The 15,033-nt window shown below is 43.7% G+C and overlaps 2 protein-coding genes and 1 pseudogene across 5 annotated transcripts in view; 2 read left to right on the top strand and 1 right to left on the bottom strand.

Moving 5' to 3' along the window:
• The window catches only part of LOC119387320 (epidermal growth factor receptor-like), a 254,545-nt gene extending 247,793 nt beyond the window's left edge, over positions 1 to 6,752 (top strand). Inside the window, exon 3 of one of the 2 annotated variants that reach the window (XM_049413475.1) lies at positions 5,258 to 6,752. The gene's annotated coding sequence lies outside the window, so the exon portion shown is untranslated. The remainder of the gene's footprint in view (positions 1 to 5,257) is intronic. The other variant, XM_037654672.2, reaches the window with a different exon arrangement.
• Positions 1 to 6,752, top strand: part of LOC119387318 (epidermal growth factor receptor) — a 127,289-nt gene extending 120,537 nt beyond the window's left edge. For all 3 annotated transcript variants that reach the window (XM_037654668.2, XM_049413473.1, XM_049413474.1), the window contains 3 exons: positions 93 to 294; positions 1,126 to 1,305; positions 3,983 to 6,752. In XM_037654668.2, coding sequence (XP_037510596.1) covers positions 93 to 294; positions 1,126 to 1,305; positions 3,983 to 4,350 — 750 coding nt within the window. In that variant the 3' untranslated portion in view covers positions 4,351 to 6,752. The remainder of the gene's footprint in view (positions 1 to 92; positions 295 to 1,125; positions 1,306 to 3,982) is intronic.
• Positions 6,646 to 13,669, bottom strand: LOC125757878 (uncharacterized; annotated as a pseudogene).
• Positions 13,670 to 15,033: the final 1,364 nt, after the last annotated feature.

The following is a 15,033-nucleotide window of genomic DNA, read 5'->3' as shown; positions in this document are numbered from 1 at the left end:
CTTGCCGGTGTGTTCTGTTTAGTGCCCGTAACTGTGTGATAAATCTGTACTAGCTCAAGTCTCATTTTTTACGCATCATCCTCTGTGCACAGAAATTCATGGACGACCGTGGATTTGAGGAGGATCCCACTGTTGGAGTTCCAAACCCAGCAGAGTTCTTCCCCACCAACATGGTTCCACATCCCGACATGAACGGGGGCTGCCACGCCAATGGTATGAACCCTCGCTGCCGAGAGAACAGCCTGAACCAGCGCTACTGCTCTGACCCGCTAAAGCTCCTTGGAAAAGATGCTGGTGCGTCTGCGCTTCGTAATTTACCTAAACATGCCTGCTTTGCCTGCTTGCTTTAATGACCGTGTGCACTAAGTGAAAGGTTGCGCGAATGCTGCTGCTTTTTTACAAAATTACTGCTGCTGTTTGCGCAGTTTGCTTGTAGTACTGCAAGTACTGTCAACTAGCCATATGTTGCCTCAGAACATAGTTGATGTATATCTAAGATACTACTAATACATTTTATGCATCATGTTCTGAATTTACTCACAAGTAAGAAGTGTGCACCTTCCCTGTAGTATGGCGGGACAATTTCTGCCTGAAATGGCCTGGAATGTGTGAACTGCTCATTCCAGGCAAGCTTGCAAGGGTGCTTTATGAATCTTTGTATGTTAGCTGTAGTGCTAAAGTGCATGGCTTGAATGCCTTTTTTGCCAACAGTTATGACATATTTTGTGCACGCATGAGTTCAGTTCGGGAATTTTATTTGTACATGCATATGTTCACAATTTGTCTCAAATTTGTCTGGCTCATATTAGTGTCCATTAGTTAACCACTTTCTAAAGTGCAGCACTATATTAAGGTAAAGGCGTACTTCAGGTACTGTTTTGTCATTATTCACTGCAAATGCTTGGCCCATCTGTATGACATTCTTTTTCAGTCATTTTTACATCTCACAACATAAAAGGTAAATGATATTTCGTATGTATGTACCGCAGTACCAGAGTTCGTATTTGTAAGCACATAGGCTGGCAAACAACTGTCTCGTGTATCTTTCTTCACACCATAAAGAGTGAAGGGAACACACCACTTTGGTAGCTCACGTATTGCAATTTTTGCTGACCTGTATTGCAGAGGAAGGAGATGACGACGCCTTCTTGCACAATGCGGCAACACTTCCAAAAGGAGCCAAGCCAAGCGACATGCGTATGTCCCTGCCGGTGGACGAAGATGACTACCTGATGCCTTCACCACGATCCAAGGGCCTCTCCACCACTTACATGGACTTGATTGGGGACAGTCGCTACTCAAACGGTGAGTATCTTTCATGACAGTAGAAAAACTGAGGTGTTCAGGACGCTCTGGAGGGATACTGTGGTGGCGAATCTTCAAAGGAGCACACTCGCTGTGTTAAGATTTTGCCTGTTGAACATGCCAGAGAGAGAGAGAGAGTAAACGTCTATTTCAGGGATCAGTGGGAAAGAGTTCTTTCATCGCTCATGGTTGTTGACTTTCTGACAGAAGAAAACAGTGTGCCCTGCATGAGATCTAGTCTTGTGCGTAGTAAATTTTAGGCTCGAAGCGAATTCGAAGAGTATAGTGATTTGGTCAAATAATTTCGAATCGAATTCGAATAGTATATATGACATATTTTTAAGCATAATTAACATATGTCATGACCCAACTAACCTGCACAATATATTTTTTTTTAAATTGAAACAACACATGTGCAAATTTAATTCTTTTTTTGTTCAAAGGGAAGTTGAAGCAACTTTGAATAGTAGCAGGATTTGACTTTCGGTAGAATGCAAGTCATAACCTGTAAAATACGTTGCGTTTTAAAATTTACTATACTTAGAGCATATAAGCTGGTATAACAAGCTTTTAAACTTTAAAAAATTATGAATCAATGTGAGGGTAATATGTTCATTTAACCTTGAAGTAGGCTTCGCGGCAGTGCGGATTTTCCGTGGGGAGGTGTCTTCACGGTACAGCAGCCCTCAACAGTGGTGAAACCACCTTTAGAGGGGGTTACATGTGGGTATAAATGTCTATTCGTTCATTTCGAATACTTCGAAATTTAGAACAATTTATATTCATTTCGAAGCGAATTCGAATACGGTAATATTCGTTCGAATATTCGAACTCCTCAAATATTCGCACAAGCCTAGTGAGATCACATCAGTGTTTTCTGTCATGCCCAGCTGGGTTCGCTGTTTAATATCTTTATGGTAGTTCTTGTAAAACTGCTGCTGCTGTTGACTGCTACATTTTGTCTGTTCAATGATTGGCACTTGGTAGCAGTCCTGTGGCAGCAGCTGACCCTGTTACCATGTAAAAAACAGAGTAACTCGCATGTTGGTGTCCTTAAAATGATGTAGATTGCTGTATCACTTTAGGCTGAGCACAGCAGAAGAGTTAATGAGAGAGCCAGTGTTCGGAGAGTTCAGCTACCTGTGGAAAAGTAAAATCTTCTCTGAAGAAACAATAGTGTGGTTTACCTTGTCATATATATCGCAGGTTGCTTGTCGTGAATTCAATGTCTTTTTTTTTCTGAGCTCGAGGTTGTGCCCAGTAGCAAAAATTTTCATTCGAAAGCTCAGCATGCTTTGAATGTCTTTTTTTTTTCTCAGCTTGAGGTTAATCTCAAAAATTTTCATGTGAAAGCTCAGCATGTTTTTGTCAAGTTCTCTGACATAATGTGCAGCTCTGACGACATTAATGTGCAACGTTGTGCAGTTTGCTGACTTATTGCGGATTTTTGCCCAGTTTAACCTTTATTTTTGAGTACGAGTCATCATTATTTTTTGTAGTTGTCTGGCAGTGCCTTGTACGTAAAAGGCGTCCTTGAAATGGCATCCTTGAGAAGGCGTCCTTGACATCTTTTCTTTACTGCTGATCTGGCTACTGTCAGCTTTCAATAAATCACTTCCTGCACCTTCTCGTTTAACTTCCTCCAGGCACAAATATCTCCATGTGTGCGGCCTACATAACAATTAGTTCTTACATTTGGGACCCCTTCAACCTGTTCGCATTTTCTAAAGAGTACTAAAGTGCATGCATTGTAAATCCTACCTACACAGTGTGCAGGCCTCAGAAAATGATGTTTCATAAAGCACATGCTGTGTTATGATAACCTCATCTTTGTATGGTTACCAGTGTACAAAGGAGAGGCGGGTATTACACGCAGAGTTGAACATCTGTTACAATGCACGACGTTTAAAATGTTACCTGCATAACAAAGTGTTTTGAAAGACTCAAGTATTTCGTTAGAATGGCATCTGATGGCATCAGCCCAGAAGAACGGAAACTTTATTGTCAAATCAATGAGATTTGAGTCCGGCGTCTTTTTAGTGGGCCTGGGCACCCACCGCGGACGCGGTTCCGAGACCTTGTCTCGAAGCGGCTTCCTCGGCACGCTGGACGGCCCAGAGTTGTGCTGTCAGGTTCGAGCTGAGCAGTGCGGTCTTCCAGCGCGAGCGGAGGCTGGCGGTGGAAGAGACGGATGAATCGGCACTGTTCGCTTTGTCTATTAAGCCCTGACACTCCCACAACATGTGGCTAAGCGTGGCAACCTCGCCACACGAGCTGCATCTGTTTGTAGTGTAAATATCTGGATACATGGCGTGCATGAGTCTGGGGTTCCTGTACGAATCTGTTTGTAATTGTCTGTAGTGTACCGCTTGCGTCCTGTTTAGCCTATCGTGAGGGGATGGGTATACGCGTCTCTGTAGAAAAATATAATTTATGCACACAACATAGGAAAGGGCGGAGATTTCCCATTGTGATAGGCAAACAGCTCTATATGTGAAATTCTGCGGAACTAGTATTGGAAATGGATTGGTGTCCATGGCCCTACCATACTGCTTCTTTCCTTTTTGCATGGCCACCTTTGCATTTCATGAAAAATAGTAGTTTTTGTATTAGGTGTTTTGGAAGATTTATGCCTGAAAAAGGCACTCATAACTTCCTCCCGTCTTGCATTTTGCAGGTGTTGATGGCCTCGACCCTCGTCTTCAGGGCTACGGGGGCTTCATGCCCGACTTTGTTCCTCCCAACGGCCAGGCACCGTTACAGGGTGTCGACAACATTGAGTACCACCTCATGAACAACCGCAACGGGCCGGCTCATCCATTGGCAATGCAACTGCCTCGTGACCCAGGTCCCCAGTACGTCAATACCTGCCCCCTGGGTTCTCCAACCACGGTGGTCCCTCCTCAGCAGCCCGGTGTGGTGACCCGCAAACAGCACAGCTCCGACGAAGACACCGACGACCACGAGTATTACAACGACTACGACCGACTCAAGCGGGAGCTTCAGCCGCTCAACCATCGTAGCCGGAGTGAAACGACGGTCTAGTGACAATGCTCCAAGCTGTGCGCGTGACAGAAACTTGTCGCTGCAGTCGTCTCCAGTTGTAGCCAGGCTGGCTGTGGGAAAGCTACTGCGTCTCCTTTCATGTTAGGAAGCAGACTCGGTCAAGTCAAGCCGTCTCTGCTGGTATGGCATGTAGACAACAACCAAAGTTGGTGCGCAAGGGGGCATCTGAGAATTTGCTATTTCCATTATTCATTTCACTTCACTTATGTGATCAATGTTGCTGGCAAAATTTTGAATGTACAAATATTTTTCGGCAGGACACTGAATTTTATATCTCTTGTGAAAAGTCATTGCAGTCTGGTTTGAATCAGATGAAAGAGATAATTTGCTTAGAGAGCCATAATCAATTAAATTTTTTAAGAATTAACAGAGAAATTCTCGTTACCAAAGCACTGTGACATTTATCACCCAGTGGCAGAGTGAAACTTCTCCATTCTTCTAACAAAAGTCTTCAGAGACTGCAGCTGTCGGCAGAACACAGAAAAAAAACCCTTCATGCAAAGCATTGAGTGATCTCAGTCGTCTCTCCTGACAAAAGGCTTTCCATTTGAAAGCAGCCAGCAGTGCGCAACGAGGAGCTCTGCATCTGAGTGAAAGTCTTGCATTTTGTTTCGACACTAGCACCTTCCATTGCCGCCTGCTTCTGGTCACGTCAAGTCACCTCGTCGAGGCTTCAGCAGTGAACGCAGACTGTGACCGGTGTTGACTGTGGGTTATATCAACCGAGGACTCTGGAGAGGCAAACGAAGACGCGTCACCGTGGGACCAGTTATCATTTCCAGGAACTTGATATTTCCCATGTGCTATTTATTTTCGTGGAACACACACGAGACTGTGAAAACGGAGCCAGGTGTCTTCATTCAGGACTGTGCTTCCTTTTAAAAAGGTCACTAAAGTTTGGTGCAGTTTGATGTATATAGTATACATAACTCTCCCATTTTTTTTATCGCCTTCCCTATTTCTCGGAAGTGCATACATTTTTTTGTGAGCTGTGCCCAAAACATTGCCACTGTAGTCTTTTATTTGTCCTTTTTTTTGCATGAACTTGCCACATTGTGCTACTAAGGAGAGCCGTTTCGTGTGCCTACTGCCATCCTGAAATTACTGAGCTGTCTTTTTCGTTCCTCGTGGCTTGATTAGCGCATTGATGTCTTCCGTGCCTAACGACATCAGCGGGTGCATGTAATGCATAAGCTTTCAGTATTACAACTCATCCGAGTGCCATAAGACATTGCTATCACTTCACTAACTCGTGCAACAATAATTGGTTGACTCATCGACTTCCTATCGACACAACAATCGCTTTGTATATGTTGTTAAGTTTCTATGAACATACTTTTTTTAGCAAGGCCCGGGAAGAGCCGGCATTTACAAGGACTTTAAACATCATTGCACAAGGTGTGTAGTGCCTGTGTGCAAAGATTGGTCTGTTTGGGGTCAAATTGCAAATGATGTCCTTTCACTACTGAAACCTGTAGCAGGGTTTGGTTTTGATTTCCTCTTTCCTTTCATGGAACATACCTGGTGATTACTACTCAAGCAGCTGAAGAGCATGCTTGAATCACTCCACTGGTTGTGAATGTCTGTAAAGAGTGCATTCTAATTGTCGAATGCAGACGGTGACTCATTTTTACTTTTCAGTTACATTTAATACAGTCATGGCACATTTTAAAAATCTGAGATTGTGTTGAATTGTGCCTTATATTTTTGTTTTTTACACATACACATCCTTGAAACTTCTGTTTTGTCGCATGTGATGCTGAAATTGTTGCCAGAGTTTTACAAACAATGGTTCCTGCAAGCAGAGGAGCAGATATTTTGCTTTAAGACATTTTTTTATGTTGAATTGTTCCAAGTAAAGTACAACAGAATAGAGGTGAATTTGTAGGAGGGACCAAAACAGATCATTTCAGCATATCATATCAACCCTGTTGGCAGCAAAAGGCCAATGCTACCAACATTTCTATTCTTTCCTTTCAGGTGCAGACTAAATTCATTGTAACCTAGACTCGTGTCCCACACTGCCTCGTGATCATTGTAACAGCATTTGACTTGCCACAATACTTTTTGATCTTTACCTGTATATACGTACATTTTAAAACTTCTCAACTGGCTTCAACAGGAAAGCTCTACTGAATAAGCTCACCTCATTAGGCTCAGCTAAGCTGCATGTTTGCGCATGTTATGTATGTATTGTACAAAGTGTGTTTTACCAATGAGTGTCAACTTCCCAAGTTTTACATAGTCCTGTTAGGAGCAGTTTAGGGTACATTCCTAGTGAGACTGCTCCCTATGTGGGGTACCTCCGAAGAGTGGAAAATTTTAAAGATGAGAGTTGTATTTGCTATATGGTACATTAATAAAATTACTTCTCCAATAAATGGCTTTCGTGATGTTTTGCTATCCGTTGAAATGACAGCGATTCTGCCTAGAATGATGCAGAACCGAAAGTGCAGTGTTACCACTAAGCACAATGTCACTCCTGCATTTGAGAGGTGTAGCTTTAATTGCTGCATACATCGGGTGCTTCGTTGCGCGGTTTTCCTGGCCTACGTGTGACTCTACTCCCCAAGCTTTAGGATTGCACTTTCATTGAGACAACCAGTCGCTTTTCCACGGACGTTGTAATTGGCACAATACCATACCTCCTCAAATGCAGTTTCATCATTGACTCAATTAGGGTACTGATTGTTAGTTACAAGCACTGAGCAGGTGCTTTTTTTCATTAGATATGTTGCGTGCACACAGACATTCTTAAGGGCATGAGGCATAAACTCGGATTCAGAGCCCCTTGACTCTGTATGTTAGCGAATACCAGTGTGCACATGTCTATGTGATCAAGCGAGTCGGCGTTGGCAATGGAAATTGCTTGCGGAAGGATAAACGGATAAACGCACGTAGAAAGAGGTGGTTACGTGAACATTGTGATGTACACAAGGCTGTCCTCCTATCTCATCGAAATGCATTCGGCGCATAGTCGTTTTGCTGTAGCATGAATGACGTCAGCATTTTCAGTTAGTTGAGGAGTGACGTAAAATTATACGCCGGTGGAGTCACTGCTTTCATGGAAGCGATTGGCTTTGTCTCCAAGGGCGTTGCAATGGACACCAGCCTAATACTAGCATCTCGCCAAAGGGATCGAAGACCACCCTGCGCATGTCCGGCTGATCATCGTGTGGATCAGTGTCAGCACTGGCTGGTCATGGCCTAATGAACACTGTAAAGGGCACAAGAGTATTGGTGGCTAGGATGAAGTTCCTGAAAATGATGGTGGCGATAAATTATTTTATTCGTGAAAGGAACGACTGTGAGAGAGGGACGGCAGGTAGGCACAAACTAAATCACGCACACCAAAGCATTAGCTAAAAAGGGGGTTAATGTGACAAGCTCATCAGGGTGTTCGAGTATAGTATCCATTTGTGTAGATTCCAGATCGGGATGTAGCAAAATGAAGTTGTTTCGATGATGATGTAAAATAATGGGCTCGATTTTGGCCACGCATGACGAGTGTCAAAAGGTACACATGCAGGGGGCAGAGATGGTAATAATAATTGGTGGGGTTTAACGTCCCCAAACCACGATATGGTTATGAGGGACACCACAGGAGGGCTTCGGAAATTTATTTTGACCATCTGCGGTTCTCTAACGTGCGCCTAAACTTAAGTACACGGGCCTCAAGCATTTTCGCCTCCATCGAAAATGCGGCCGGGATACGATTACGCGACCTTCGGGTCAGCAGTCGAGCACCGTAACCACTAGACCACCGTGGCGATTAGTGGTGCACATGTGTCAACGCCCCCAGTCCTGTTAGCAAGTAACCATTTATTTATTTACAGATTACCCACATCGCCATATAGGCATTACGTAGGGGGGGAACAAAAACATAACCAGAATAAAAGAACGCTTGCAGAGATATATACACACATATAGAAATATCAACATAACATTATCAGGAGTAACATGAGTATAGATCACCAAATACAATTTCGAGACACGTAGTACATACATTTGTTATTGCAAGAACAATTTCACAACATGGAAAAAAATAAATCATTATCTGTTATATTTACTAAGTCGTCTGTTAAACTGTTCCAATCTCTTATTGTTTTAGGAAAGAACGAGTAGAAAAAAAGTGTTGGATCTGCATTTAAAGGTAGAAATCTTTTTGCTATTATCACAGCGAGTGGATGTGTAGGATGGTTCAACAAGGTAGCTATGACGATTAATACCTGTGTTAGAGTTATAGATCTGGTGCAACAGCTTAAGCCGTAGTTTCTGTCTACTTACACGGAGCAGATCCCATCCCAAAGTGGCCTTCATCTGAGAAACACTGGCATAGGGGCTGTAATTATTTAAAACAAACCTTGCCGCTTGGTTCTGAAGTTTTTCAAGTCTATTTATAAGATAGTCTTGGTGGGGGTCCCATATTACGCATGCATAATCAAGTATGGATCTGACTTGCAAAAAATATAAAGTTTCCTTGATTTCGCGCGTCGCCTGTTTGAGATTCCTGCGGATAAAGTGAAGCATCTTACTAGCTTTTGCTATGGCCATGTCAATATGTTTGTTCCATGTAAACGATTCGGTAAAGTAAACGCCGAGGTACTTATAATGGCAGTGTATGTTGATGGCGACGTCGTAGATGTTGTATTGATGCTCCGATTTGGATGTTTTCCTTGAGAAGCTCGCGCTGCAACACTTTTTAATATTCAAATGCATGTTCCACTTTTTACACCAGTCCGCTATGTGATCTAGGTCGGTTTGCAAAGTGTGTATATATATCATTTTCAGTCGCAATTTCTCTGTATATGACACAGTCGTCAGCAAATAATTTTATGGGTGATCTAATGTTTTCAACTATGTTGTTTATGTAGATTAGGAACAATAAGGGCCCTAAAACGCTTCCTTGCGGAGCTCCCGAAGTCACTGCTATTGACGAAGATTTGACATTATTTAGGACAACGGACTGGGTTCTACCACTTAAGTAATTTCGTATCCATGTTTGAACATTTTTATTTATGTTTAATGCAGCAAGCCTTACATCCAAGAGCTTATGCGACACAGTATCGAATGCTTTTTGGAAGTCTACAAACACCGCGTCTACCCGACTACCGTTATCAATGGCTTTGGATACGAAGTGCTGAAATTCTATTAGTTGGGTGTTACAGGAATAACCTTTCCGGAAATCGTGCTGGGAGGGAGTAAAGAAAGCGTCTGAATCAAGGAATTTAAATACGTTGGAATGTAAAATGTGTTCAAATATTTTGCAACATATCGACGTTAAAGAGATTGGCCTGTAATTTTCTCTCACTTTTCTGTCTCCAGTTTTAAAAATGGGTGTAACGTTTGCCGTTTTCCAATCCTGAGGGATAAGACCAGTGATACTTAAATACGGAGCAATGATGTCATGACACTATTTGAGGACTACTGGGTATAGTCCATCAGGTCCAATGGCTTTTGTTGCGTCTAAGCGGCGTAATAATGAATCGACGCCACTAACATCAATTTCAATGTCTGGCAACATATTGCTCTGAGCGGTATTGTTTAGAAGCGTTGTCTGCTCGGTAGTTTCATGCGAAAAGACTGATTGAAAATATTGATTAAAGCATTCCGCCCTCTGGAAGTCTGACGTCACGGTTTCGCCGTCGACACTTAAAGGCCAACTCCGGCGATTTTTCGAGGTCGATGGATCTCAGTGAAATTCGCTGGGTACGTTCCTTTGCACGTTTCCGTTATTTTTGCCAAATTACAGGCTTGAGACATGCGCAGATTGTTTGCAAATGAATTTTAAAGATTGTCTGCAAACGCCCTCTTGGCTTCCTACAATTATTGGCAATATTGCGTCTGTGACGTCAGTATTGGGAAGGCGGCGGAAATGACGCAGCCGAGGGCACCGCTAACTTCGGCCGCTACAGCGAGTGTCTGCTGTACTGGCCGAGACACTGTCATTAACAGACGCGGCACTGTCAGTCGCAGACATTACAGCTGATGCGCGGTGTGCTCACCTCTCCACTGTGCGCCTGCTCGTCCCGGCTGTCACAGTTTTCATACTCCCCGCCGGCGTGATCGGCATGCCTTGCACGACTTCCGGTTCGTTCGTAACAACGTCTACGTCATACGTAGACAGTACACTCGGTTGGGTTTCGGTTTCGGTGTTGCGCTTTTTTGCTTATTTAAAATTATTCTCCAATTTGCCGAGTATTTCTGCTATCAGGCCCGTAACAGGAGCGTCTCAGGAACATAAAAGCACCATTACTTTGACATGGCTAAAAAATCGCCGGAGTTGGTATCTGGTATAGATATATATTCTTTTCGGTTCTGCTTTACATATTTCCAGAATGACTTCGGGTTTTCTTTTAAGTCATTGCCTAATTTAACAAAAATGAATCTTTCGCCGATTTAATTGTTACTTTTAATAAATTATTTATTCCCTCTAAGTGCTTTTGGTTTACCAAACTAGAGTTAGCAGAAAATATTTTATACGCGCGTTTAGCTTTCCTAATAAGTTTGCGTATTTCTGTGTTAAACCAAGGTTTATGCGTTTTTTTTTTTACGCAAGTATACCTACATGGAACATGACTTTCGACCAATCTGAATATTTTGTCGCGGAACGTTGACCACAGAGCCAACGGACAGCGTGCTTTTGACATATGCTGAAAAGTAGGGAAGAAGTTTTCTAGTTCATTTCTAATAGCAGCGTATTCTCCCCTGTCGTAGCTGAACACTTTTCTTCGTGGAGTTTGTGATGCCCGTACACGCTGTACGCCAAGCTCTGCGACAACGGCCCTGTGATCGCTAATACCTGGGCAAACAGTAATCCCTGATACTAAGTTTGGTTCATTGCAAAGCACCAAGTCTAAAATTGAGTTTTCTCGTGTAGGTTCCAGCACGTACTGCTGCAAACCATACAATCCGAGCAGTTCTTCAAACTCGTGAGTAGATACGGGAGCCATCACCAACTACGCGTCCAGCACTCCAATTGAAGTTTGGCAAGTTAAAATCTCCCCAAAGAAATACGCTGTTAGGCATAAAAGATAGCACATCAGACAGAAAAACCGAATGATTCACTTCTGCCCGGTGGGCGATAGTATGTCCCAAACGCGACATTGTTTCCCTCGGGTAAATTCACGAGACACCAGACAGATTCAGAGTTGTTTTCGAAAAGAATTTCAGTGCTTGACAATGTATTTGATATTAAAAGAAACACTGCCCCGCCGTGCCCATGTCTATCTTTCCGATAGACAGTAAAACCTGGCGGAAAGATTTCCACATTACACACAGAGTCATCCAACCATGATTCAATGCCCATTACAATTTGAGGCTTAATGGTTGCTACCAAGGACATGAAACTATCGACTTTGTTCTTTATGCTGCGACAGTTTACTATAGCAGAACAGAAAGCCGTTGAGGCAGTGAACAAGTGTGTTATCATTGAGGGAAACAGAATTTAGTGTAGGTCATTTGTCTCTATCCATTTGCGCATGCGCCCTTAGTGGCGTCCGCGTGTCGCTATCCCAGACAAATGTTTGCCCATTGATAATCAGTTTATCATAACTCAAACGTACACGATTTTCTTTGCAGTCTCTTTTATCTTTCGCATAGTTCCCATGTAACACAAAACATCTAAAAGACGTCTCGAAACGGCTACGGACGGCTATAAACGTCTTGGTTTACGAGAAGATCAAGAATAGACATTTTTGCAATATAAGGCACAATTCCACAGCTGTCGCCTTTTTTCTTGCACGGCCTGGCTGAAATCCTCGGAAATACTGTACGAAGTACCCTTTAGTTTGAAAGCGTTTTTAAAGACGCTCTCTCTATCCTTCCACTGCGAAAAGCATGCTACGATCGATGGGCCGGTTCTTGGTTTCTTTAAAAGCCCCTATGCGGTGAGCCCATTCAATTGAAATATCATCAAGCTTCATCACTTCCTTGCATATATCTCTAATTAAATTTTCTGAGCAGTAGTTGTCCCAGCGAAAGGTGTAACAGTTAGCTTTAAGACCGACCACCCAACAACATCAACGGCTGCTGAACTGACAGTTCTTCGCGCTGCACTTTGTGTTATCAATCGCGAACAACCGCAGCGATGGTCAATTTTTAGCGACTCCAAAGCAGCCCTACAATCTCTCTTGTCAGCCCTGCGGCGTGGACCATATGAACAACTGGTCTTCGAGATAAGACACCTCATTGATACGTCATTCGAGAAGGGACACCAAGTGACATTTCAATGGTTGCCAAGTCACTGCGGCGTGCTTGGCAACGAACATGCCGATAATGCTGCTCGGTCAGCTTTGCAAGGCGACAAGGAAGAGGCTATACTCCTTTCAAGGTCTGATGCTGCTGCCATGCTTCAAAGGATGGCAAAGAATACTTCGCACTCAATACTGAATGCCTCAAGAAGCCAAAACTATCGGCAACACCACCTCAACGAGTTGTGGCGACTTCAACTACCATCTGGACTCCGCCGAAGAGAGGCCACTCTGCTATGCCGCTTGTGGCTAAGAGTGGCTTTCACGAAGTCATATTCGTTTCGAATAGGGATGGCCGACAACGCTCTTTGCGACGCCTGCGGCACCGAGGAGACCTTGCAGCATATCTTCTGCGACTGCCCCTCGCTACGATGCGCAGAGACGATCCCTCATATTCGCTCTCGCTCGTCTTCACAACAGACCGTTGACACTAGAAACAGTTCTACAATGTCATCCTGATAAGTCATCGACAATTCAAGCAACCAAGGCATTGCTCAAATTCCTAAGGACGACAGGCTTACACGAGCGGCTGTAGACTTTTTAATGATGCCGCATACCGCACAAGACTGCCGCTCTGCGCTGTGAAGTTATGTGTGTGCGTGTGTGTTCCCCTCTCTTTCTCTCTTTCTTTACTCTTCTTTCAATCTCCCCCATCCCTTCCCCCTGTACAGGGTAGCATACCGGTTATGCCAAACTGGTTAACATCCCTGTCTTTCCTCTCTCTCGTTTTCCTTCCTTCCTTCCTTCTGACGTTTCCCAAGTCTCATTTTTTTCCCTATCAGGCACACCAAAAAATAACAGGTTCTGTCTACGACACTCTTTTCGGCCCATGCTCACCCTAGCTTCTACATAATCGTCACCCAGCACCTGGAGTAGCATGTCAGGCGAACAGCCAGGCAAACATCTCCAGCTTCATAAAATGTTTATCTCTCTCTCTCTACATGTACCAGGTGCTGCTCGGATTCTTCGTTGTCGCGGCGAACATCGCCGGGGCGGTGGTACTGCATCATCGAACCTTGGCCGAAGCCTAGGTCATCTGCAGTCATCGGACCGTGCCTTCCACGGACCACGGGATGATCTGCTGCAACTTGTATGTGATCTCCGGCACACCGAGATGGATTCTGCGCATCGTGGGAACGTTTCGTTTCCGCTGCGTGCTGGCCATAAAAAGGGTCACCTGTGCTACAACGACTGGGGAACAGAAGGGATTGCAGTGCCACCTATGAGTCACTGAAGATCGTCCATTTCATTACTGATGAACGGGCACAACAATGGACGACCCGAATGTGCCATAAATGTTTTTAGGGCTCGGGAGGTTCCACTAATTCTCAACAGTCAGCTCTTTACCGAGAGCGTGCGCCATGACGGTGATGCTTTTCAAATTAAGCTCCAACGTTCTGATGACTTTCATGAACGGCCCAACGATTGTGATATTAAGCACAAACACTCATACCACCGTGAAGGAACTCTGGAACCTCATTGGCCGGTGCAGGCAGACAGATTAGTCGGGTGGTCTTGCTTGCAGTCGCTTTGTATGACTTCGTTAAAAGAGATATATCTTGCGCACGCGCAGTGGAAAGTATTGTACTAAGGAACGACATCATGCTTATAAAGATGATTTTATTTGTACAAATCATAGGCGTCGTCTCACTCACCTTGTTTTTTTTTCTACAGGACGGATAGAGGCACACTTTGGTTTGAAGAACAGGCCCAGTTTGAAAGCCTAGTTAAATACTATACAGGCAGTTGTAAACTAAAATAAAAAATGGCTGAACGTGTGCTCATGCATTTTCCACTACATATAACATTCATTGGCGTCAGAGCGTGCGTGTGCATGCATGCTGTGTAGTGAAACGTGAACAGATGTGATGCAATGTGGTCTGGCAGAGAAGCGGCGAACCAGCGCCAGCAGTATGTAGCGTGACAAGCGTACTTTCTTAATGTCAGTGTTTGCATGCAAAAGCCCGTCCGTGTCCAGCACACGGTTGGCGACATATATATATATATATATATATATATATATTATATATATATAATATATATATATTAATATATATATATATATATATATATGATATTATATATATATATATATATATGCTTTTCCACCGTTAACTTGTTCGCAACTTTCTTCATCATGATGCAGGCTAAGTAGATATATGAACATATGTGTAGTAGATCCGAAACGTGCAGAAAAAAAGGAATGTTTTATAGGGACTACTGAACAGTTTTGAAGTCTCCGAATGGGCCCCGCCGCGGTGGTCTAGTGGTTATGGCGCCTCGACTGCTGACCCCGAAGGTCGCGCTATGAATCCTGGCCGCGGCGGCTGCATTTTCGATGGAGGCGAAAATGTTTGAGGCCCGTGTACTTATATTTAGGTGCACTTAAAAGAAACCCCAGTGGTCGAAA

Source organism: Rhipicephalus sanguineus, chromosome 3, assembly GCF_013339695.2.
Source record: "Rhipicephalus sanguineus isolate Rsan-2018 chromosome 3, BIME_Rsan_1.4, whole genome shotgun sequence".
Lineage (NCBI taxonomy): Eukaryota > Metazoa > Arthropoda > Arachnida > Ixodida > Ixodidae > Rhipicephalus > Rhipicephalus sanguineus.
Note: the sequence above shows the minus strand (reverse complement) of the source record. Positions and strands in the feature narration are given on the sequence as shown.